Source organism: Myodes glareolus, chromosome 9, assembly GCF_982192425.1.
Source record: "Myodes glareolus chromosome 9, mMyoGla1.1, whole genome shotgun sequence".
In the NCBI taxonomy this organism is placed as follows: domain Eukaryota; kingdom Metazoa; phylum Chordata; class Mammalia; order Rodentia; family Cricetidae; genus Myodes; species Myodes glareolus.
This window is the reverse complement of record NC_142034.1, coordinates 33215410-33240947: the sequence shown is the minus strand read 5'-3', so window position 1 is coordinate 33240947 and position 25538 is coordinate 33215410. Positions and strand designations below refer to the sequence as shown.

The window sequence follows — 25538 nt, the reverse complement described above, 5'->3', positions numbered from 1 at the left end:
AGAACTTATTAATGTGTTCTAAGCACAAAGTCTGGCATCTAGTAGGTGGTCAATCTTTAATATTGAAATAGTGAACTCATTAAAGATCTTTTGAATAGACTTCCTTCTACATTGGGGCTTTAAAGAGCAGCTTTTCATATTGCTGCTTAGCTTGAACATTTTACCCCAAATGCCCCAAATTGATCCTACTCCACTCCCCAAATACTTTGTCCGGCTAAGAGTCTCCGTCCTGTTAGGTTGTTTAGTAGTTTTCTTTTTTATTATATTTATGAGTCTGTATACTCACTTCATCTGGATTTAACTTTGGTAGGTCATATGCATCTAGAAATTCATACATTTCTTTTAGATATTTGAGTTTAGTAGAATATAAATTATTAAGAGTATGTCCTTATGGTTCTCTGAAGTTCCTTAATGTCTGTGGCAATGTCTCCTTTTTCATCTTTAGTTTCATTAATTTTTGGATCTTCTCTCTCTCTCGACTAATTTGGGTAAAGATTTGTCAATCTTGCTAATCTTTTCAAGGAATTAAATCTTCATTTTGTTGACTCTGTGTAGTGATTTTGTTTGCTTGTTTCTGTTTCACTATTTTCAGCCATGATGTTGATGATCTCTTCCTATCTACTGTGTGCGGGTGTTGCTTGCTCTTGTTTTTCTGAGGCTTTCAGGTACATCATTAAGTTACTAATTTGAGTTCCCTTCTTCCCCTTCTTTTGGTCTCCCTCTCCCTCTTTTGCCTTCCCCTCCCTTTCTTTCTCCAGCTTCCTCCGCCCCCATCTTCCTCTTTATTAAGACCTTTAGAAAAGGAGATTCTATTGCCTCCTACAGCCACCCGTTTCCAGAGCTCAGCATCTGGAATTTTGGGAGAAAAGAGTGGGGAAGATGGTGGGCTGGCAGAACAGCTGGATTGGAAAGAATTTATTCTTGGCCTTTTTATCAGGAACTAGATTTCTTTTTTTGTCTTTGTGTTAGTGATGGAAAGAGTGGGATCAGGAAGATAGGTCACAACCTCAGTCTTTGTATCCAGTAGAGGTGACCACTCTGGAATTCAATGTAGACAGGGGTCAAACCTGCACAAATGTTGATATCTGGGGCCAATTAAGAGAGGTCCTTTGGATGGACTTAAAGATCTGAAGGGAGGATGCTATGATGTCCTTGCTCGAATTAGACAGGGCCAAATTCTGGGCTTAAGTTTATTTTCATCTCAAGCTACTTTATGGTTGTTTTTAAATTACAGAAATATTGTTTCCTTTAAGTCAAATAATTCAGCCTTGTGTGAAAATGCTAATTATAGCTTTCCCTTCTCAGTCTAAACTATGAATGTAACAGCCCATGTTTCTTTCTGAGTTTACTTCTGGGTGTAGACATACAACACACCTATGCTGCAATAGGATTTAGAACAACTGAGCAATAGTAGACAGGCTCCATAAAACACATTTCATCTTCCTTGTGTCTCCTCAATACATCAAGGTATCGTTCCGGATCCAGAGAAACAGATGGCTTTTCAAAAAGATGTTTTTATTTGTTATTATTGTGTGTGCATATGAGTATGTGTATGAGATGTGTGATCTCTCTATATACATACATACATATGTGTAGACAGATCTGATGTGGTCAGTGGACACCTGTTAGAGTTGGTTCTCTCCAGTGTCTGTGGGTTTAGGGATCGAGCCAGGTGGTCATGCTTGGGCAGCAAGTACTTTCGCCCTCTGAGTCTTCAGGGTGGCCAAATCAAAATGGAGCGATGTTGCTCATCATTTAGCACTGTGCCATGGAGGAAACAGAGCTGCCTGATTCTCAGGGTGTTTGTATTAGCTTTGTCACTATCAGCAGCTGTAATGACGTGCAGTGCAGTCACGCCTAGCTCCTTGGGATGTTACGTCTGTGTGATAGGTTTCCCGAGGCAAGAATCTGGTGTACTTAGGTGCTTGTTTTTGTATAATTTTACAGTAGTTTCTGCTGCAGTAAACTATGTCTTCTTTCCTAAACCCCGACCCTCTGAGCCACTGTTCCGTTTTGTTCATGTCATAGCTACTTTCCCCAAGTGCTAATTTGGTTGAAGAAAAACCCAGGAAAATGTATCTGCTTGCTGTTTGAACTGGCTTTGGAGTAAATTTACTGATATAGGTCATGTTGAGATTGGCTATGTGTGTTGTTGAGTATGTAAATGCATATCTTATATTCTTTTGTTTTGCAAAGAAAAGATTTATTTATTTTTATCTTGTGTGTATGAAATTTTGCCTGAATTGTGTAAATGTACCACATGCATGCCCGGTGCCCTTGGGGGCCAGAAGAAGGTGTTGTATCCCCTGGAACTGGAGTCACAGATGTTTGTAAGCCACCATGTAGGTGCTCACATGGAATCAAACCTTGGTCCTCTGGAAGAACATTCAGTGCCCTTAACCGCTGAGCCATCTCTCCAGTACCACCTCCTCTCTCTTTCTCTCTCTCTCTCTCTCTCTCTCTCTCTCTCTCTCTCTCTCTCTCTCAGAGAGAGAGATTTGTTTTTTTCTGTAGCTTTGATGCCTGTCCTAGAACTAGCTCCTGTAGACCAGACTGGCCTCGAACTTACAGAATCCACCTGCCTCTGCCTCCCGAGTGCTGGGATTAAAGGTGTGCGCCACCACCACCCGGCTCATGACTATATGTTTTAATTCAACTGGAATAAATGTAAGGACTAACTATATGGAAAGGTCATTGTAAAGCAAATAAACTAAATGGATTTTAGTAGGGAGGTATGATATAATAGAGAATACATACGATTTAAAGTTGGAAGAAAATGGAAATCACAATTTCTCCCCCTATTGGCGATGATCTTGTAAAGTTGATAACTTTGTTAGGGTGCGAGTGCAGTTATGGTGCTGGTCTTATTGGTCATGAGAATTATAAGAAAAGAGATCATTGCAAACTGTACAGACCTCACAAGGGGTTTAAATGTATTGAACGGAAGCAAGACACTTCAGAAGAAGGTGCTGCTCCTAAAACAAACAAGACAAAACAAAACAAAAGTAAAGACAGAAAGAGGCCGCCGAGGTATTTACCACGCTGGAGAGGTCTTCAAAACACCCTGGAAGGCAAACCCTAGTGACACCACTGAGGTCCGAGACCACTGTCACACACATTTCCATTTTCTCCACCTGAGGACCCAGATCCCCTTACCAGTTAGGAGCACGTTTTTGGTGGGCATGTTTGACTTGGTCATGGATTTATCGGGTCTTTTTGAAGGACTGGGACTGTTTGTCACAGTCTTGTGCTGAAGTACCTTGGTGTGACAGTTCCCCTCCTTCTTTAGATTTATTCATTTTATGTGTATGAGTATTTAACCTGCAAGGGTGCATGTGTTTGGTGCCTGTGGCAGCCAGAAGAGGGCATCAGATCCCCGAGAACTGGAGTTATCACTGTGAACCATCATGGAGGTGCCGAGACCCAAAAGTGGACTAGCTACAAGAACAATACTTGCTCTTAATCACCACGCTATCCCTCCAGGCCTAACTTTTGCTAAGACATGTAATTCATTCATTTGCGGTCCTGGCTTCAAAACTACGAAATCAACATCTTTAAGACTAAGCAGTGAGCGGTTTGGGTCATCATAGATCCTGATCTTCATAGTTGAGTAGCTAAAACTATCAAAGTATGTTATGTCATGAAAACTGCTTTCCGTCTCTCAACTCCTGGGGGTTATTCTCAATTTTTTCACTTTGGTCCTGTGGAAAATGAGTGGTATATGAGCCAGGAGAAGGGGTTTTCACATGAGAAATAAGTGACTACTCTCCCCAGTGAACAGAAAGGGGAAAAAGAATGGCAGGTAGAACTTCCTTCATTTTCCACCCATCATCCTAGGCACTCATTTATAATCTAACAATTTTAAAATAATGTTATCATGTTTTCGGCCATCTTGGCACCTGTAGAGGCCTGCTGGGAACAGGACTTCTAGAAGACACTATGTCTGGAAGGCTGTGGTGCAAGGTCACATTTGCTGGCTATAAGCGAGGTCTCTGGAACCAGAGAGAGCACACGACTCTTCTTAAAATTGAAGGCGTTTATGCCCGAGATGAAACTGAACTCTATTTGGGCAAGAGATGCGCTTACGTGTATAAAGCGAAAAACAACACAGTGACACCTGGAGGCAAACCAAACAAAACCAGAGTGATCTGGGGGAAAGTCACTCGGGCCCATGGGAACAGTGGCATGGTCCGTGCCAAATTCCGAAGCAACCTTCCTGCGAAGGCCATTGGTCACAGAATCCGTGTGATGCTGTACCCATCCCGGATTTAATGAAAAGTAAATAAATAAAAGTAGATTTGTGAAAAAAAAATAATGTTATCATATGTTAAAACTTTATAAAGTAGCATGGTATACCATCAAAGGCTATATCTTCTAATGAGCTCTATGCTTTGGGTTATACAAACATGGGCATACACACAGGTATACATGCACACGCATGTGCGTGCACACATGCACACACTGTGCGGGATCTAGTGGAGGGAATTTTTTGCTTAGCTAAAACATGCTATTTACACGACAGTGGTGGTCTATCCCTTGCATTCTTTTCATCAGCCCTTGAAGACCATGAGTAGGTTCTGTTTTAATGATAAGGGGACAGGATTCCCTGAAAGATAAAGTGACTTTATTGAAAGACTGTGTTAAGTGGCAGTGTCAAGATTAGAACCCATGCTGGGCCCATTCTAGAGGCTCTGCTCTCAGCTGCCATGTTCTTGTCTTCATCCTTTTGCCCTAGTGAGTGGTTTGAGATGCAGGGCTCAAGCTCCAGCTGCCTGAAATCCTCAAGAATTCCAAGGAAGCAGCTGTAACCTCAAGGGGCCAGCAGGGCTTCCTTCTGGGAGAAGCTGTGTGCCTTGGGTAGAGAAAATGAAGGGTTTGTACTCGTTGGAGCATTTCGACGCTCTCGCTCTCGGGGACGCCCTGAAAGTCTTGTCTGCTCTAGGGCTGTCTGTTTAACAGCTGAGCCCGCCCCCTCCAATTAAAGTATAATGAATCTGCTAAGACTTGTGGTCCCACACAACCCTGCCAATTGGGCGTTTGGGGTGTGTGTGTGTGTGTGTGTGTGTGTGTGTGTGTGTATAAAACGAAGAAGTGTGAGCCCAGGAGTCTGCCCTGGGGTGAGAAGAGAAAAGAGCCGATCTGTATGCGCCCTAGCAGCCGGCAGCTCTCCCTGCGCTGTGGCCTGGACTGGGACTGCGGGCCAAAGGAGCGCTGGAATGGCTTAGCTGTGCCTCTGTGCCTTTCGCTGTCCTGTCCGGGGTAAAAACATCACATCTCGAGAGGCCTGCGCTGGAGCACAAACCCATGTATTGTCTGGCCCCTGGCAGGCTGGTCTGTGGAGGGGACACTCTAAGAGCTCTATTTTAATCTTTTGGAGCTGGGCCAGGGTAGGAATTCAGCTGCCAGCACCAGGCTCCCCACCCCCATACTCTTCCCCCACCCCCTGCCCCTCTCCTGGTTTCATTCCTTCTGACCTCCCATCATGAGAGGTGCTGGTGTTCTTTCTTTCTCCCTTTCTCTTTTTTTTAAAAAAAACTAGCAGGGCTCTTTCATGGATTTGACCTCCCAAAGTGTTGCAGACCAGAGCTCCTCAGTGGGCTACTTGGGGCTCCAGGCTGGCAAGGGGCCAACCCTTGAATCCTGAGATTTACCTCCAGATGTGTGTGCCTCTGTGCTTGTGTGGATGTGTGTGTGTGTTGCTTGTGTGAGCAGGGGATCCTCTATGTGTGTTTGTATCTTTCTGGCATGTTTTCCCTTCTCGTGAAGAAAATGTATGGTAAAAATGCCAGGGAGTGAGACAGGGAGAAGTGCCCGTGTCCATAAACCTCTTCCCCTCTGCCAATATGTCCCCTGTCCCTGCTCACATAGGTGTCCCTCTATCGGCTGCCCTTCACATCCTTCCAAAGCCAGGCCTACTGGGTCTGTTTCTCTGGGGATGAATGGATCCCGTAGAGAGACCTTACAAAAGAGTGGGCGCTAGACTTAAATGCACGGAGCTTGAATTCCTCTCGCTCTCCCAGTCCTTGTGTGACGTCACGTAGGTGATTTCCCTGCTCAAGCCTCAGTTTCCCATTTACAAAGCAAGGGTAATGCTACCCACTGCCCCCAAAAGTAGAAAGCAGAAGACTGATTGGCACTCAGTAGGTGCCCTGTAGGTTGTGGGCTTCTTTCCCACCCTACCTATCCTATCCGCTTCCATGAGCAGGCTCGCAGGAGGCAGCTAGACCTGTCTCCTGGCCTTGGTGAAGAAGCTCTCAGCTGGTTTGGAAAGGCTATGTTCTTCCTGAAAGGGTGTAGAGGGTGTGGTCCTTTCTCTCCTACCCAGCATCTCCCATCTTCTCTCACCCCCATCCTTCTGGCCTCTGCCAGTGATGTGCATTTTCCCCTCTGCACCAACCTCCCATACTGACTCACTACCTCAACAGGGTAGCAACTTCCAAAACAAAACTTTTTCAACCAAGGAAAATATAACCGTGGGGAAGGAAACATTTCAATATCAGGCCTCCCAGGAGCCGAGGAAATGGGCTAAATGTTTGTCAGAAAATGATGCCTTTCTGACTTCACAGCCTCTGTTGGGGTCAGAGAGAGAACAATGCCTGGCACTGGGCTTTCAGCCAAGTTGGAAGAGTCCAAGAGAGATCGAAGTTGGTGCTCAAGCTGGTCCAAACTCGTAAGAGTCAGATGTATGGCCAACATTGTATCTCAAAGCTGTCCTACTATGAGATGATAAATGTCCCACAGAGAGGACCCTGTGCTGTGTCCCTTAACTGCCTCTAGTCTTCCCTTCCACCTCAAAGGAGATGCCCACTCCAGCCTTGTTGTCTGGCAAAGGGGCCTGCTTGCTTCACGACTGGCTTCTGGGAAGTGGCTAATGGGAACACATTCCACACTTAATAATAGTGCCCCCTGGAGTTGGGCAATGCTTTGACCCTTGCTGGGACACTCCGGGGAAGGGATCTTATAGCAATGATCAGGCAAGATCTAAGGGAACAGCTGGTGGGGAGTGCTGGTGCCAAGTTAGATGTCAGGGAAGGTCCAAGCGATATTCCAGGCCACACCTACTGTGATTGCACACTGACCAGAGAGCCAAGGCCCGGGAAATTGAAACAGGTGGAATGGAATTGTCTTCTGAGCGAGACTGGGGCCAGCGGCAGCACACTGACTTAAGTCCTTCCACAACAAAGGACATTTTATGGAAATGGAGGAGGCTCGCAGGATGCCCAGCCTGGATTTCCCACGGGTTCTTTTTTCCTCCCTCTATGATAGACCTGGTGTCACTTCCTCACCTTCTAAAACATGTGGTTTCCTACCCAGAGCAAGGGCACAAAGAGTGTAATCAAAATAGAACCAGCCTGAGAACCTTGAGAACCTTTGCACATCCTTGGTGGTTACTGCACACGAGTATTTTACATTCGTGGGATTTCAGAGCTGAGAAAGAGTTTGCACATCTTATAAGCATTTTCAACTGTGGGTCCAGAGAAGAGTGGTATGTCTCCGGTGGTCACAGAAAGCCTGGATCCTGACCTCCCTGGGGGTTGTAGGGAAGAGGATGTCCGTGCTGTGTTGTTCCAGTTCCCGTATCTCTGATCATGGTGCGTGTGTATATGTGTGTGTATGTATGCATGTGCATAGATGTTCCCTGTATCTGTCCGTGTGGAGTGTTGGTTCTGGAGGGAGCTGCCAATGGCCCTTTTCTTTTGCTTTTCAAAGGATCCAATTCATTGGCACATAATTGGCACATTGGGAAGCCGGAGGGGTGGGGTTCACTGTCTGTACTGCTTTTACCTATGAAATGGAGACAAACATTCTTGTCTTGGGGTTGGCAAGGTGGCTCAGTTGGTAAATAACTTGTCTTTCCAGTATGAGGGCCTGAATGTGGATTTCAAGAAACTGCATAAAAAGCCAGGCATGGTGGCAAGTACTTGCAATCCCAGTGAAGGTGAGGTTGGAGGTAGAGGCAGGTGGATCTTCGGAGCTTTTTGGGTCGCTAGCCTAGCCTACTTGGCAAAGTTCCTGGCTAATGGGAGACCTTGACTTAAAAAAGAAAAAGGTGTCAGAAGAATGACACCTGAGGTTGTCTTCTGGTTTCCGGAAATACCCCCCCCCCCACTTCTTGTCTTGGTGACCTCCCAGAGTTGTATGACTAGTTCAAACAGGATGGCACTTCAGAGTATTTTATGAGTGTGTCAGAGATTGTAGTTCTCAAGAGCTGAGTAAGGAAAAGATTTTCAGGCCTTCTCAGACCTCTGAAAGTTAGCTGGGGTAGGCGATGTGCCATCTCAAAGCATGGTGACACTTGAACACTTTCTGAGGAGCAAGAGCCTACGTGTTCTGTCACAAAGGGCACAGTTCTGCTTCTGCCCAGGGGGCCCACTCCAATCCCATCGCTCTGGATATGTGGAGGATGCATTGTGGGGGGTTTTTAAAGTAATGCTAAAGAAATAATTTCAAGGCGCCCTGAGGAAGAACTGAACTTCATCAGGGCCATTTTTGTGAGCTTAAGCCTGGCTGCATTTGGCAAGGCACTGAATCCATTCTCTACAGAGAAGTTAACCTGGTTTTAAAGCACTCTCTTCTGACTTCTTGTGGTTATCAGTCTGTCTCCCATTTAGTAGGTATTCATGGCAAGAGCTGTGATGTGTGGTTGGGGAGGGAGTGATGACTGGCCAAACAGGCATTCACTTTTGACTAAGAGGCTCTACCTAGTACAGTACCTGCTTGGTACCTTTATCCCTCTAGCCAATGCCTAATACCAGTATCGTCTCTGGCAAAATGACTGACTGCAATGGCTAACAGGACAAGCCACTCTAAGGTGAGGATTCCATACATGAAGAGTCATGCACAATGTGGTTTTGAAATTAAAAAAAAACCCAAATTATTGCAAAGTTCTAACTTCCTTGACATCATGTAAATGTGGGTGTCTTAGGGTTTCTATTGCTGTGAAGAGATACCATAACCATAGCAACTCTTATAAAGGAAAAACATTTAATTGTGTTGGCTGACAGTTTCAGAGGATTACTCCATTATCATCATGGCGGCGTGGTGGTGTGAAGGCAGACATGGTGCTGGAAAGTAGCAAAGAGTTCTTATATCTTGATTCGCAGGCAACAGGAAGTGGTCTCTCTCTCGCTGGGTATAGCTTGAACATAGGAGACCGCAAAGCCCTTTCCCACAGTGACACACTTCCTCCAACAAGACCACACCTCCCATTAGGGCCACTCCCTTTGTGGGCAGCTTTCTTTCAAATCACTCCACTCCACTATATGACCACTACTTTTGCTCCTTTTGGGGACAGGAGACTTGTAGCTATACCATAATGCAAAAATGCATTCATTCCAACTTCAAAAGTCCCCATAGTCTATAACAGTCTCAAACTAACTTAAGCCTAAAGTTCATAGTCTCTTCTGAGAGTCATGCAATCTCTTAGCTGTAATACCCAGTAAAATTAAAAACAAAAAGCAGGTCACACACTTCCAACATATAATGGCAGGATATACAATTAGCATCCCGAAACAGGGAAGGAAGCATAGGGAGAAAATACTGGACCGAAGCAAGACTGAAACCAACTGGTCAAAATCCATGTCTAATGTCAAAATGCTCTTCAGATCTCCAACTCCTTTCTGTTTTGTTGACTCTAATATACTTTTTTCTCTTGGGATGGTTCCACTCCCTATTAGCTGATTTTTTTCACAAATATTCCAAAACTCTGGCATCTCTAATATCTCCAGGTCTCCAACGTAATCCAGGCTTTAACTTCACAGCTTCACACAATGGTCTTCCTAGGCCTCCATTTATGGACATCCATGTCATGTGTCTGGCCTCAGTGGCTCTCCTCTGTCTCAGAGAAAAATTGCAAAGCCCTGTTCTTCTATCCTTATCTCCAGAAACACGTGCCCAAAGCTGCCAAGTTCTGCTGCTTACAAGGGTTGGAACATGATCCCCTCATTCAATTACACCTTCAGCAACTTCCGTTTTTGATGGTTTCCTTCACGACGTAAGCTTGGGTGTCCTTTTGAACTTGCTCTGTAGACCAGGGTGACTTCAAACTCAGAGATCTGTCAGCCTCTGCCTCAGGAGCACTGGGATTAAAGGTGTGCACCATCACACCTGGCTCTAAGCTTTCCTTTAATTCCTTTTCACAAATTGGAGATTTAGTTGGGTGGGATCTTGACCTGAGGTCACCCCTCCCTTTATCCCATTTCTTAATTTGTTTACCTCCATGGACACAGGATTTAGCTCCATTACACTTCCTGGTCTTCTTTTTCTCCTCGAATTTTACATTTTCTTATTTATCCTGCTGAGCTTGCTCCTTTTCATTATAAATCTTCATTCAAGTTACCACTAATAACCACACAACAGAATCTATGTTAGGCTGTGTTGAGATTTCCTCTGCCAATGGAATTAATCCCAAACTCTTCACTTTAGCCTCAGGCAGACTCTTCTGACAAGGGCAAAGGGCAGTCACATTCTTCACCACAATATTCCAAGAATGATTGCTAGGCCACATATTAATATTCTCCTCTAAAACCCCTTGAGCCAGCCCCCCACAGTTCAAATCATCCTCAGCACCACTGTCTTCCATGCTCCTACTGGTATGGCCCATTAAACAGTGCTTCAAACATTCAATTGCTTTTCTAATCCACAGTGCCAAGGTGTTTCATATTCTTTAAAACATAAAGCATGATCAGGCCTATCATAGCAACACCACAGTCTCTGATCCCAACTTCTGTCTTAGTTAGAGTTTCTATTGCTGTGAAGAGGCACCATGACCACAATTCTTGTAAAGAAAAACATTTAATTGTGGTGGCTCGCTTACAGTTCAGAGGTTCAGTTCATTATCATCATGGTGGGACATGATGGCATACAGGCAGACATGGTGCTGGAGAGGTAGCTGAGAGTTTTACATCTTGCAGATATTGGGAAGTAAACTGAGACTCTGGGTGATATCTTGAACATATGTGAGACCTCAAAGCCTGCCTCCACAGTGACACCCTTACTCCAACAAGTCAATACCTACTCCAACAAAGCCACACCTCCCAATAGTGTAACTCCTTTGGGGGTTATTTTGTTACCACAGTGAGCAAGATAACTTAGGTTGTTTTCTTCTTTGTCTTGATAGTCCCCCTAAGCAGAGAAAAGCAAACATTTTAACTTGCCTCATTCTTAAGAGGTTTTTTTTTTAAATTATGGAGAAGAGTGAATTATTTCTTGTTGACAGGTGCAAACACTAAATACTAAATTGGCACAATGTTATCAAGAGGGCTAAAGAGTCAATGGAAATGTGTTTCTTACTTAGTAAAATTTGGAAGGGCATCCCCTTACCCTTTATTCTAGCCTATCCCTCCCCACAGTATCTCCTCAAGAGGGGCACAGAAGAAAGAGCACATTAAAGAGCAGTGTCATCTATTTGGTTTGAAAAACAAAGTGAACTTTTATTTAAAGACAGAATTAAGAAAAGAAAGTAGTGGTTTATTTAGAAAGATGACAATTTACACAGAGAAAACAGCGTATTTGGCCAGAACAACAAAACCAGCCTTCTGAGGCTGTTAGGGAAGTCGACCACAAACATGCCAATAAAAGGTGTGTGTGTGTGTGTGCGTGTGTGTGTGTGCACATGCATGCGTACATGCGCATCTGTGTTGAAAAGATTACTGTAAAGCAGCCTAAAACAAGTATGATTCAAAGCATTAAGTTTTTCTTCTCTTGGAGATACAGGAGAATCTGTGTACAGGTTCCTGGGATTGAAGTAATCTCTATAGGCTTTTAGCTATGGTAGAAGTGTCTAAACTCTGCCAGGAGACATGGGGGAGGAGGAGCCTTGCACAGATGGAAACAGAAGGAACGCATAGAGCTTCGGAGGTAGAGCGGTCATGCAGAATGCACTGGGGATGTTTAAACATGCATACAGAAGAGGAAGCAATGAGTTCCAATAGCTAAGTTGCATCCTCATGTGAGTATTTACCATTGATAATCTAATGCTGTATTTTCAATACTTGGAAATAACAAATTAGGAAAGAAAAATGTCCTGATGCCATCAATTAATCTAGAGCCAATTGGGTAGACTTTGCTGACATTTGTCTGAACAATGTCCCAAATAATAGCTTCAAATTTTTAGTGAGCGATTTTAACACTTCAGGTTGAAGGCATTTTTATTTTATTTTAAATTTTTTGCTCTTCGATGAGACATGGAAAAAGTATTAGCTAAGCCAATTACTGAGAATTCTATTAGTTTATCATTGAATGGACATTTCTCCACATTGAAGACAGTGTTCACAAACTGCCCTTAAAACATGAAAAAAAAATCATGTGAAGAGTCAAAAATACGTTTGAGTTTTTTATGCTTGACATAGATCTCCAACAATACTGTGGTAAGACATCAAGTATATTTAATGCTTATGAAACAAAGTCATTCCCTTGGATAGCTAAGATGTCTTATGTTGACTTTTTTTCTTGAAAATACAGAGAAGCAGGTAGGAAATTATCAAAAATACTTGCCATTAAAAAATTATCTTAATTCTTGTTAATTCCTGACCTCTCTCTCTGGAGAGGCATGCATTTCACCAGTGTTGAGTTTGACTGAGAGTACTGGCCATTAACAATACCCATTTGAAAGCTTTACATAGTTTCCAAATGTACATACTACAAAATGTTATTGTTTCAAGATTGGAGGCCACACTGAGAACACATCACACAGGATTCATTTGTATATTTACAGAGGTATAAAGCATGGTAAGTTGTGCAGATAATGTACTGAAACCTAAATTTTAACATTTACTTCGCTCCATACAGAGCAACAGGAGACAACGTTCTGAACAAATAACAATCAATGATTAGTCAGATTAGTATGTACATATCAGGCAGAGAGCAATCAAAACCTGCCTAACAGAATTTTAGTTACTATTTCTATGAAATATCTCACATATTGTAATAACATACACATATACACACAAACACACACTTTGATTCTTTTTCCATCACAAACATCATACAGTGCTTATGATTATACGCATGGACTATCCCCGTACATCTGCTTTGCCACAAGGCACGAAGCAACACAGAAACTCAGATGACAGTAAGTTGCCAGACTTGGCTTTGTAAGTTAGTTGTTAGCTAATGACAACTATGAAGATTTCATCAGACTTTCCTATGGACTGAAGGAAGAGAGGCAAAGAGCAACAACCAGCAGCTTCATAACACTTGCCACTAAGTTAAATATTGGCTTTTGTTGAAATTTAGAAGTGTTTACAATTGGGAAAGAAAGACCTCAGGGCAATATTTAAAACAACAGCAACAACAGCAATAGCAACAAGCCTTCTACTTCCTTTATCAAAATAGAACTTTTTTTTTTTAAATCTGCTTACCCCAATTGTTAGATAAAACCACTTATCCTGATGAAGGACAATTTGACAAATTTATCACCAATAAGAGCACAAGATACAGTTGAAACACAAATGTAACTACTGTGTGCAGATGCTGTGGAAAAACCAGAGACCTGAAATATGGCAAAAATCAGTGCTTCATAAACAGTCAATGGATTTTTCTCTAAAAATACTTTTTGCTAATGGCAAAGTCCAACACCTCAGAAAAACTCGGAATTAAGATCTTAGAATTAGTTTCCAAGCTATACAACATCGTTTTATACACTACCCTTGTTGTTTGTAAGGCTACATGGAAGTTTAGCTTAACAGTCATGAGCCATGTGTTTGGACAATTTATGAGAAGTGACCAGCAAAGAAAGACAGTTTTTCCCCCCATATCTGTCAAACTACTTATGAAGTGATATCATTGCTTCCCAAACAATTTCTTTAAATGTTTCCTTAAAGGCATACGAGGAAGCCTCGATTTGCTTCATTGAACCATCTGGAAAACTATTTAGACTTTATGAAATGATACATTTGCTAAGAGTGCTCTTGTTAAGCCATAACTATCCACTCTAATCGGCATTTTAGAGTTTAATGATCAGATATGCAAAGATGGTCACTGTTGTGGGTAGCTCTTACCCACAGACTAAGAAACTGTAGGTAACAGCATCCTCTCCCTACTGGGGACGCATTCTGAAATTAGGGACTTCCGAGCGCTAGTGTCATAATCGTGGTTCTGAAGTGCACTGCTGACCCCTTGGCAGCCCGGAGTGACAGCTCTCAGAGACAACAAGTACATCGTGGGTTGAGAGAGAGTGAGGAGCAAGAAGGTGCCACTGAGCTGGGTTTTCTGCTACATTTTCTTGTCCTAAAATTGTCTTCTGGTGGCGGGGGGAGCTCACCTTCTTCAGGGTACACACTTGGATGTCAGGATAACAATGAATGAGAGGTCAGTCTCCTTTCCCACTTGTCTGGCATGATCTCCTGGCAAGGATGGGGGAGGTGCTTGCCAGGTGGCTCCCAGACAAGGTCTCTTTAGGGGAACACAACAAGGCTTCAGTCACTGCTGTTCATAAAGTGTTTTGGGATCCTTCAGGAAAAGGGGGCTGGCAGGATATTATTTGTAACTGGCTTCAGGTTTTGAACCAAATGGAACCTTTTTCTTCAGTATAATTATTGCTTTGAGTGTTAGTGAACACTCTGAAAAGCCAATGGAGCTCATCTTTAAGTACCCACTTCTCAAAATACCCCTTCCCTGGAGTTGATGGTTTTAATTACTGTGCCCCAGGTAACCTCACCAGCTAGAGGACGTGATAGCCTTGCTTTGTAAGTGGTCACATTTACATTTTTCATTTTCTGGGATGTATTCTCTCATGAATAGACAGCAGGAGCGCAGCTAGAGACCTCTAGTCAGGCCCGCGCTGTCTGTCTGTCTGTCCGCGATAGACTGCTTCCTTTTCAATAGATTCATGAGATGATATATGGTTCGTGTATGCCTAGATTCTTAGATTGTGAGCTCTCTGTGGCCTGGGAATTTGTTTTGCTGCTGATTTTTTGGTTCTGTGTTCAGCTTAGACAGTAAAAAGACATGGGAGGGTCACATTTTTTGATTTTTAAGGATTGTCACAAAGGATAGGAGATGGATTTTCAGGTCTGAGTAAAGCAGGTTGGTAAAACTGGAAAAAGAGACCCGGAGTAGGGAAGTTTGCTCAAGAGCCTCTTAAATTGTATTCACAGAGAATAAAGGGAACATTTATCATATCCAAAATAAAACAGACACAATCAAATAAAACATAGAATTCTAAGTTTCTGATGTATGCGTCATCAAAATGAATGAATTCAAAACTGAATTAGAGAGCAAAGTCATTTTTCCCACAATGCATTAACTTCAACTGGATCCACAAGGTTTTCAAAGTGGGGTTGGAGTGAGCCTGGCTATTTGAAGAAATAGGTGATTATTGGGGCTATCACCTAATTATTTAATGTGAGAATGTTGTTAGCAAAATACATTTTCAGTTGAGTTAAGCACATCCATTGAAATCTACTGCACATTACTCATCCCAAGGACATGCCTCTTTTTCTCATGGAAAATGAAAATATAACCAAGTCATGTCATATAAACTAGTGGATTTTGATTCAATGCAGTTGGGTTTAGTAAGCCAGAACCCGCTGAGCGGAAGATTAGCAGAGTGGGTGAGACTCTCATCCTACTTCTTGTTGAAGACCCTGCATCGAATTCAGTGGCAAACTACCCCTTAGGAAGTCAGGATCAGTGTCCCTTGACTTCTCTATCCTTGGCAGTTCTAGCAATTCATCTTACAAATGCATTGAGGGTGTCCAAATTATCTTCTAAGTAGGAGAAAAATCAAATGTAGAAATGCTGTCGTTCCTATTATTAACATGGCGCTATAATTTGAATGGATATCTCTCCTAATCTTGGTTTTTAATTAGTTGACTTATATGTTTATTGATAAGATTTGTGTTCTCCAGCAATAAAGAGCTTTGTGATATTGGAAACTTGTTGGGTTGAACACATTTTCAGATTTGAAATAAGAAGTAGATGCTTTTATGAAATAATGAAAGCAGACTAGACAATCACTAGTTGACAAAGTTTGTACCCATTTCTAGGGGAATATCTTTATAAAAGAAGTGCTTTTGAGTTTTAATTCTGACATGAAGTCAGTTCTTGCAACCTTCAGGGAGTCATTTAACCCTTCTATCCTTAATTGGCCTCCTCGTAAGGCCAAGGACTTAAGATACACATCCTCATTCCTTTCATATACATAAACCACTGAGATATGGCCAGAGAACGTCTAGACATTTTATTTATTTACTTATTTACTTACTTTCTTATTTATTTACTTTGGTTTTCTGAGACAAGGTTTCTCTGTGTATCAGTCCTGACTGTCCTGGGACTCACTTTGCAGACTAGACTGACCTTGAACTCACCAAGATCCATCTGCTTCTGCCTCTCAAGTATTGAAATTAAAGGCAGGCACCACTATACTTGGCAGACATTTTAATCAAGATTCTTTGAGGGTTCACTGAGCATAAAATCTGTTAAAAAAAAAAAAAAGACTGAGATCATGGCTATAGTTTTCTCATGGCCGTGGGCTCTGGCCCAAGCTCTGCCTTTTAGATGGGATAATTAGTTATAATATAAATCTGTTTTTAAAAAAATGCAGAGGGAATCAGAACAACATGGTGAACATGGGGTTTGTATGAATTTGCAGGATGAGTTAGGGCTGAAGACAGGAACAGGACAACAAAGAACAGTAGTTAACCAAAAGCCTGGTATGCAGAAAGGGGCCATTTAGAATGTCAGTGAACTGAACGGGTCTTGGCTCTAAGAGAACTGTGCCTTTCTTGAGTAAGTGGTGTGGTTTCTGTTTGAGTTTCTCACCTATGAGAATTTCAGGTAGGAGCCAGTATGACTAAAGAAGCATTTCCAGCTGTTAGTGTGTACATGCTTGGCACAAACAACAGGCCAAGGCTACTAGAGCAAGATTTCCTATGTGGCCATGGGCCAGATGACCTGGGGGCAGGGCGGGGGAATCTCACGCTGTGAGGAGCAGGATAAAAACAGAGGGTAGCCACCCCAGCCCTGAATAGTCTTGACCAGTGATGAGGGGGCGAAGGATGTGCCTCTGGTGCTTAGAGGAACCCATTACTACCTGACCATATCTGGGGGACATGTTCTTATTTAGTAACTGTTTGATCAAGTTCAAAACATGGTACGTATCCACTGCCATTCTAAATGGTACAGCCACCATGGACCCATTTGGTTTATTGTAGAGAAAAAGGATTTTAGTTCTTTTGTCTTTTCCCCTTTTCGTTGCTGTAATCCAGACTTTCACTTAATGCAGCCATCTCCTTGCACTCAGGAATAACCTACTGTTCACTGTCGAGACAGAATGGGATCTGAGTGTGCCAGGTGGGCTGCTTCCTGCCCTATTTTATCTTGCAAGACAGAGATAGAAAAGAAGTGTCCTCCACTTTGGTTTCTGGGGTTCTCCACATAACACTAAGTGAGGAAAAGGCCCATCGAAGGTTCACTTAACCAGGTGAGTGCTGATGGATAAATCGGACTTGGGCAGCCCCGAGAACCCTGCCCTTTGGAATGTCCTGGTTTAGCTGAGGGAAACCCCAGCACAAGTCTACTCAACCCCTTGCTCTTGAGATACGACATGGGCTTCTTTTCACCAAATTTTTCCAAAAGTTTGGATTATTGGGAAAAACTACGCCATTCTTATTTTCACCGACTGAACTTTCTTTGTCAGCTACAAACTCACAAAAGAACTCTAAGCCCAGGGTTGAGACTATGGGGACAGTTGCAGAATTAAGTGTTCCCTTTGCGCTGGCCTAGTTTTTTAGCCGCAGATGCCACCGGAAGAGTTGTATATTTGCATCATGGATCTCAGATACCATACATTTCTAGGGTGAGGAAGAAACGGCAGTGGCAACCCTCGCATCCCCACTCCTCTATCCTGTCCCCCACTTGGGAAAAAAAGAAAGAGCCTTGTACATGTAACCTTTGAACTTCTTTCAGAATTTTTGAAATTAGATGGGGGAACACAATGGGGCAGGGTATGGTGATGGAAATGCAAGGAATAGCAGGGGCGGGAGGGACAGAAGATAGCTAACATGGGCCATCCTAAAGCATACTACTTAGAATTTCTGAAACCGGGGACGTGGGGTCCGGACTCATCTCTGAACTAGTGGAGCTTTGCAGGCTGGTACGGCTTGCAGGGGTAGGCCTCAAACCCGTCCACAGTTTTGTGTCCTGGCCCACGAGTGTGTCCGGGTAGGATTCCACATAGACTCTGTGCACTGAACGCCTTGAGTGGTTCTGGAGGCAGCTCCTGCGCTCCTCAGGGAGGCTGGCTGCGTGGGTCAGAGGCAGGCCCCGGGGCCCATCCACCACAGGTCCAGGACCCTCTGCTTCCCCAGGATCTTGAGCCAGGCCACAGGCCCGAGACTGGTGCTGGGTGTAAACACCTTCTGAGAGCGACAGCGACTGCGTCTCGCTGTGCATGCGCAGCCAGCGGTGGTGACGGCTAAAGCCACCATAGTGCTGGTGCTTGCCTGGCTTCCGCTTTCCCAGGAAGCCCAGTGGCGGCCGAGTGCCTGGCACCATCTTGGCATGGTTCTTGGGTGCTAAGCCTGTGAGGGTCAGGCTGTGGAGAAACTCTGCACACGAGTGGTCGGTGTCTGGGCCCTGCACTGGACCCTGAGGGTCCTGGCCAGGCCCCATGGAAGCCTTCATGTCGTGCACCTGTAGGACATCTGGGGCGCTGCCACTGAGGCCACTGAGGGCCTGCTGGGCGATGTCATGCGATGACAAGTAAACCAGGTCCAGATCTCGTGGGCTCAGGGCATCACTGGAGTCATAGTCACTGTCAGTTGGAAGGAAGACTTCTGAGCAACCTTCTTCGTCGGAGCAGGGCTGTGACTCTGCAAAGCCAGGGACAGATGTTAGAAAGGAGACAGACTCTTAGCGAGGGTCTGACTCTTGGACTTAAAAGGGTGCTACCCTTGCTTAGAAGGGCATCCAACTTCGTTCTGTCACATTGTGTAATTCTTAAGACTTGGACCAAGAGCTGCACATTCCCGTGGATCACAGGACCCTGCAGATTATATAGTAGGCTCTGTTCTTGGTTTAAGGGTGAAACAGCGGTTCTTCGCTCTTTTATAAGGGTTACTTAACACCGTTAAAAAACACAGATATTTACATTATGATTCACAACAGCAGCAAAATTACAGTTATGAAATAGCAACAAAAATCATTTTATGGTGTGTGTGTGGGGGCGGGGGTGCACTACAACATGAGGAACTGTATGAAAGGTCACACCACTAGGAAGGCTGAGAATCACCAGGATAAAACAGTCGACTCTGGACAGTGGTGGTGGGGACATCCCCTCATGTCACCACGCACACATTTTATGTTTATTTTTCTGGCATCTGCTTGTAGAGAGGAAGGACAAGAAACAAAGCTGAACGTTATTTATTCTCTATTCTTATTTCAGAGATAAATTTTCCATTTGACTAAACAGCAGCAGACTAGAAGTGGGAAGGGAAGAGACACTGGCGCAGCAGAAGATGAGAAATCTGGTTTCAAATCCTAGCTGCCCGTATTCTCTTTCTGTGGTCTTGGAGAAATGACTTCTTCAAGCTGCAGTTTCCTTATAGGGATGATAGTGGATCTCATTTGGGGAGACTAAAACTTAGTGATTATAAATATAAACATTTAGGTCATTGACATTTAGTAAATAACATAATAAAACAACAACAATAATAAAAATAAACCAAAAGAGTGGGGCAGAAATCAGTCTCAAGGTTTGTGTTGTGGTCTTGAGTGAGCTAAACACTGGTTCTGTATTTGTCATTTTATATGCAGTTGTTTTTATATTTTCCCCCAATGATGTCATTCATTTTTGATGGAAAGCACTGTCTAAAATCCTTTGACTTTCCCATTACTACTAAGCCCATAGCGGTTACTTGGTGAAGAATGTACATGCGAATTTTGAAAATATTTTACAAAGTATTTATGTCAAATTTATCAACCACTTCTTTAGAATGCTAGGTGTATGCCTTGTTTAAAAAGGCCCGCCCACACAAAATTACAAATACATTGTTTTCTAATATTCTGGGATTTGTTTATTATAGTTAACCATATGGAATTCATTTCTATCTGTGGAATAAATAGGACTCATTTATTTTACAAAAAGGACAGCCAATTGTGACAGCACTATATACTGAATAATCTAGATCTTAAAAACCACTGGAAATTTAAAGCAATTCTTAAAAAAGCTTTCATAATATTTTAAAATAGAATTCAGTAAATTGTTTTAAAAATTTGTCTAGAAGAGATTGATGAGAATAATCAACTTTTAAAAAGATATAATAGGGAGCTGGGTGGTGGTGCATGCCTTTAGTCCCAGCACTCAGGAGGCAGAGGCAGGCAGATCTCTGTGAGTTTGAACTAATTCCAGACTCCAAAGCTACAGAGAAACCCTGTCTCAACCCCCCCCCCCCCGAAAAAAGAAAGAAAGAAGGAAAGAAAGAAAGAAGGAAAGAAAGAAAGAAAGAAAGAAAGAAAGAAAGAAAGAAAGAAAAAAGATATAATAGGGAAGAGTGGCTTACCACATGAAATCTACTCTAGAACTTTGGTCATTTATACTTCATAGTATCAGTATAGAAATGAATGGATTGATCTGTAGGATATAAAAAGTCTGAAGCAGCTATAATTTTATGATAAAGATAACATTTCAAAGAGATCATTCTATATATAGTGTTGTAATACTTGACTGTCCCTTTCGTATAATAATGATCCCTAACACATTCTATATATAGAAATAAATTCCACATGGTTAACTATAATAATAAAATCCCAGAATATTAGAAGATAATATATTTGTATTTTTATGAGGGAAGGTATTTTTAAATAAGACACACTCTAGAATTCTAAAGAAGTGGTTGATAAATTTGACATACATGCTTTGTAAACCAGAAGACAATGAAAATGGGCAGATGATAAGAACCAACCTTGGGAAGAATAACTGGTACAAAAGGTGAGCTAACACATTACTATGCTGTCTTCAATTCCAATGGTAATTAGGAAAGGAGTGTTGAACAAAGAGGCAATTTTTACCCATAAGACTTTCAAAAACGTCAGAGAGACAATCTTGTGTGTCATTGATCTCTGAAAAATCAAAAACTCTCATGGAATGATGAGGAATCTAAATTGGTTCAGCTCTTTGGGATTTAATTTGGTTGAGTACGTTAAAAACTATGCATATCATTTGTCCTCCTAAGTCCTTTTTTGGATATCCCCGGGTGTACATACAGACATTTTACACGTTTACTGCAGTGTGATCAGTGGCCGTGGTTGGGGATGCTGTGGGAGGGAGGCTGACAGCCACGGAAGCACTAAGCAAAGGAGAATAGTTCACTTGTAGAGTTCTGCAGGGGGCACATATATGTTCAGGAATGACATTCTGAGTACAGAATACAACAGACATCAACAAAATAAAGCCACAAGGTTACCATGTTAAAGTGAGTCTGCTCCTGGCAGAAGTTAGATGTGATTATTACAAGAATATTGAAAAGTACAAGAATAAAGTTTATTTTGTTGGGAAATAGGTATCATTATTTTTTTTTTGATATTAGAGACTCTTCAGCTAAAATGTTACCCCTCCCTTACTCCTTCATTTGTTTATTTCATCTCATGGTATTAAGTGGACGTGGGTTGTATTTTGATTCCCACCCTGACTATAGGCGACTAGTGTAATACATCTACTAGTAAGTTAGGCGTATTAAACACTGATTTGAGTTATTTTATTTTTAACGTATGATGGACTTACTGGAACATAACTCCACGGGAGGTTGTGGAACATTTGTATTTGGTACACAGTGGATCTACAATTTCTAAGAAGTCAGAACATCTGTTTCCAGGGAGTTCACTGTTTAGTGGAAGTAGGAGGCAAGGATGCATTCAGAAGACTGTGGCAGAAATAGGCTTTTTATTAGAGAAGTGTAGTAAATAACATGTGTGTTTAAAGGAAGCAGAGTTGACATCTTATTGGGGCAAGGTTAATAAACCATCTTTTACTTACTTTTTCTCCTCTCACTGCCTATTCTTTTTCTGTATTAATTTATTTCTTTATCTATTTTCTAAAAGTGACTCAAGGCAGGTTTTTTAAAATAAATATACCTGGAATGATAACAGGATTATAAAAGGGAAAAATGAAAATAGTACAGATAAGTTCATTTGAGAGTATTGGGAGCAGGAATGGAATTGGGAGATCTGAGGCTACAATGAATGGGTCAACAATTGCACACACTTACAAGGTTTCAAGAAGTGTTTTAAAGTTAAGGCATGTTTGTACACAAATATTCATAGTAGCTTTATTGGTAATAAACACTGTAACCTGGCAGTATACCCTTCAATGAATGAATGAATGAATGGCTAAATTGTGGCACATCCATAATAGGGAGTACTTTTCATCAATAAAAAGAAACAATTCCATATGTGTAATGATTGTGCTAGATCATAGAGATGAAGAAAAGATCATGGATTGCCAAGGGGAGGCATAAGGTCATATGAAAAGACAACAGAGAATTTTGTGGTAAGGTTATAGTTGAGTATCATGATCATGGTGGTAGTTACCCAGCGCCAAATATGTGATAGAACTATGCCAAGCTGCACATGTGAATCCATGTCATGTGTGGATACATAGACATCCTTAGTGAACATTTGTGTAACTGGTGAAATCTTGACATGCTGAATGGGTTATGTCTGTTTTCTTCTTTTGATAATGTATAAGTGTTGTGTAAATTGTTAATATGGGGGTTGAGGGAGGGGAGACAGGAGCTTTCTGCGATCCTGTGTGTCTAATTATTCCAAAACAAATTTGTAAGAGAGTCTAATTTAAAAGGCAGTTAGCACCAGAGAAGATGGAATTCTTAGATAAGAAGCTTGCTCCAAGTTTTATAACCAAAGGATAGTTATGGAAGGGTTTTGAAGAATGGATAAGACAGAAGTGTGATGTAAGGTAGTTAGGTATCAGGTAAAGCATGAAACAACAGAGACACAGCGGGAGCTCAGAGGACAGCGAGGAAGCTAGGTCGAGGCTGATGGTCCCTTGGTAATTTTCTTGCTCAGGCTGTGGAGCTGGGCAGCAGGGGTTGTATGGAGGAAGAAATACAGGAAAGCCGCTCATGCTAACATGTTTATTGGGCGTGAGTTTCTGGCAGACAGCTTAGGACTGTTTTAAAGCATCTAACAGTATGTGACTCAGACAACAAATAAGTCAGAAAACATGAACTCCAGAGAATACAAAGAACAAAGTGATACTGGATTTTAGCTAGAGGGTGACTTGGGAGGGAGATTCTTTTGATTGGATGGCCAGAGCCAGCATCTCTGTATATATCTGTGAATCTGTATGAGATCTTGGTGATCAGGGGAGTCCCAGGGAAGAGTGTCCCAGATAGCTAGAAGACATTCATGCTGCCTCAATGTTGCTAGATTGAGAGAGTTCCATCATAGGTTGGGCAATGGAGAGGATGGTGAATTTGATTTAGGACAGGTTGAGTTTGCGAGATGACCAGAGTATCCAGGAGACTAAATGGGAACCTGGTGAGGTAGGGAGGTTGAAGGATGGTACTTGTGGGTATGTGGAAGAAAGCACCACAGGAGTGGGCATGGTTGAAGATATGATTGGTGAGACTGATGATTATAAAGAGGAGGGTGGATCAGGATTGTGAGAATCACTACTGGTGATTTTAGAGGTGGAAGAATATGCTGTTTTCAGAGACAAATGATTAGGAAAGAAAATGGGTAAGTATAAAGAGATGTGTGTGTGGATGCACACACACATACACACGCATTAACAAGAGAGAAAAGAATAAAGGCTTAGACTGAGTGAGTTCCATTTTTTTCTTTTTTCTTTTTTTTGGTGCTGGTGATTGAACACAGAGCCTTGTGCATATTAAACAAGTAGTCTACTGTTGAGTTGTATCCCCAGCCATGCTGCTAAAAAAGCAAAACAAAACAATAGTTTAGATAGTACTTTCTCTGATTTTTAATGGGGGAAAATCAGGCACTGGAGGTAACAGGAACCTATAATTATTCTTCTTTCTGATGACACCTAGGATAGGTACCTTAGGGCTTAGGAAGAGAAGTTAACTGAAGATCTGAAACTGATGTGAGAATCCCCTCTGTATACTCTGAATACCATTGGTGAATAAAAAAACTGCCTTGGCCTATTGATAGGACAGAACTTAGACAGGCGGGGAAAACTAAATTGAATGCTGGGAGAAAGGAGGAAGAGACAGAGAGAAGTCATGTAGTCCCACTGGACACAGATGCCAGAATATTAGTTGGTAGGCCACCCCCACATGGTGATATACAGATTAATAGAAATGGGTTAAATTAAGATGTAAGAGTTAGCCAATAAGAAGCTAGAGCTAATGAGCCAAACAGTGATTTAATTAGTATAGTATCTGTGTGGTTATTTTGGGTCTGAGCTGCTGGGTGGCCGGAAACCAATAAGTGGCCTCCTTAACAAATTGGCACCAATGTGGTCAACTAAAATCCACTTAAAAACCTAAGAGAGCTTGAAAAGGAATTCTAGACACAAAAATACAGAGTATAACACAGCTTCTTACTGTTTGCTGGCCGTGTGCTGCAGCTCCTTTAAGAAAAGTTTTCCTGACTCAGTGGTTGCAGAAAAAAAGCCACACTGTTTTGAAATGCTGGCTTCTTGGGTCTTGCTTCCAGTGTGACCTCTTTCTCTTTTAGGAGGCCGAGCATTTAAATGGGGTTTGTAAGCAGCGTGTTACAAACTGCTCAACGGCTCAACATAGACCTGCTGCATATTTGGAACTGGGGCAGTGTGTGAGGCTCAGAGGCACTGAAGGGAACAGCTTAGTCATGCTGGACTGAGCAGGGTAAGCAGACAGTGCCATATATACCCTAGTAATGCTGTAGTTTAAGTTTTTAAGAAGTTCTTAGCATTTTAAGAAGTGCTCCTGGACAATAAAGAATTACAGATATGCAATAAAGACAAATTTAGATGGAAAAGACCTCTTAATTGGTCACAGTGTTGGATAAATGTATGCATCCTTGGGAAAGAGAAGAAAAGGAGTATAGAGAGTTGGAAAAGAAGTAAATCATAAAAAAACAAAGTCTTAAAAGAGACAGAGTATAGTCACAGATTAAAGGAATAAAGATAAAAATAAATAAGCCACGTAGAGATGGAAAATTCACAGAGAGTCTGGATTATGTATATTATTGTGTTTTCTTTGAATTTTTTGACTGTGAAGGAGGAAGGAGCTAAGTACAAAGAGACATTTCATTGTATGGACTGCTAAGCTAAACCAACATATATTTATAGTATCTTGATTTCAAAATATGGATCTAAGGATATGTTGCTTTGGAAAAGAGGTTGTTCTTTTGTTTCCACAGAGGATGAGAACCTGTGGATTGCTTCTAGACTAATATGGTTTGATGAACCAAGACCCCCTGAAAGGTTGCAATGAACACCTCCCAAAAATTTCTTTGTCCAACTGCTGACTGAGATGACCCTAGCACATGAGATATACCATGAAAGACCTGATTAACAGCACCCCCAATCAGCAGGAAGTAGTCTAGAGAACTATGCCCAAATTCCCAAA

The 25538-nt window shown here is 42.1% G+C and overlaps 1 protein-coding gene and 1 pseudogene across 1 annotated transcript in view; one reads left to right on the top strand and one right to left on the bottom strand.

Annotated features, from left to right (window-relative positions):
• The first annotated feature begins 3924 nt into the window (after positions 1-3924).
• Positions 3925-4295, top strand: LOC125408389 (large ribosomal subunit protein eL33 pseudogene; annotated as a pseudogene).
• A 7111-nt stretch (positions 4296-11406) lies between these two features.
• Ankfn1 (ankyrin repeat and fibronectin type III domain containing 1) overlaps positions 11407-25538 on the bottom strand; it is a 351197-nt gene continuing 337065 nt past the window's right edge. Inside the window, exon 20 of the mRNA XM_048446655.3 lies at positions 11407-18815. Within this exon, the coding sequence (XP_048302612.3) occupies positions 18016-18815 (800 nt within the window). The 3' untranslated portion in view covers positions 11407-18015. The remainder of the gene's footprint in view (positions 18816-25538) is intronic.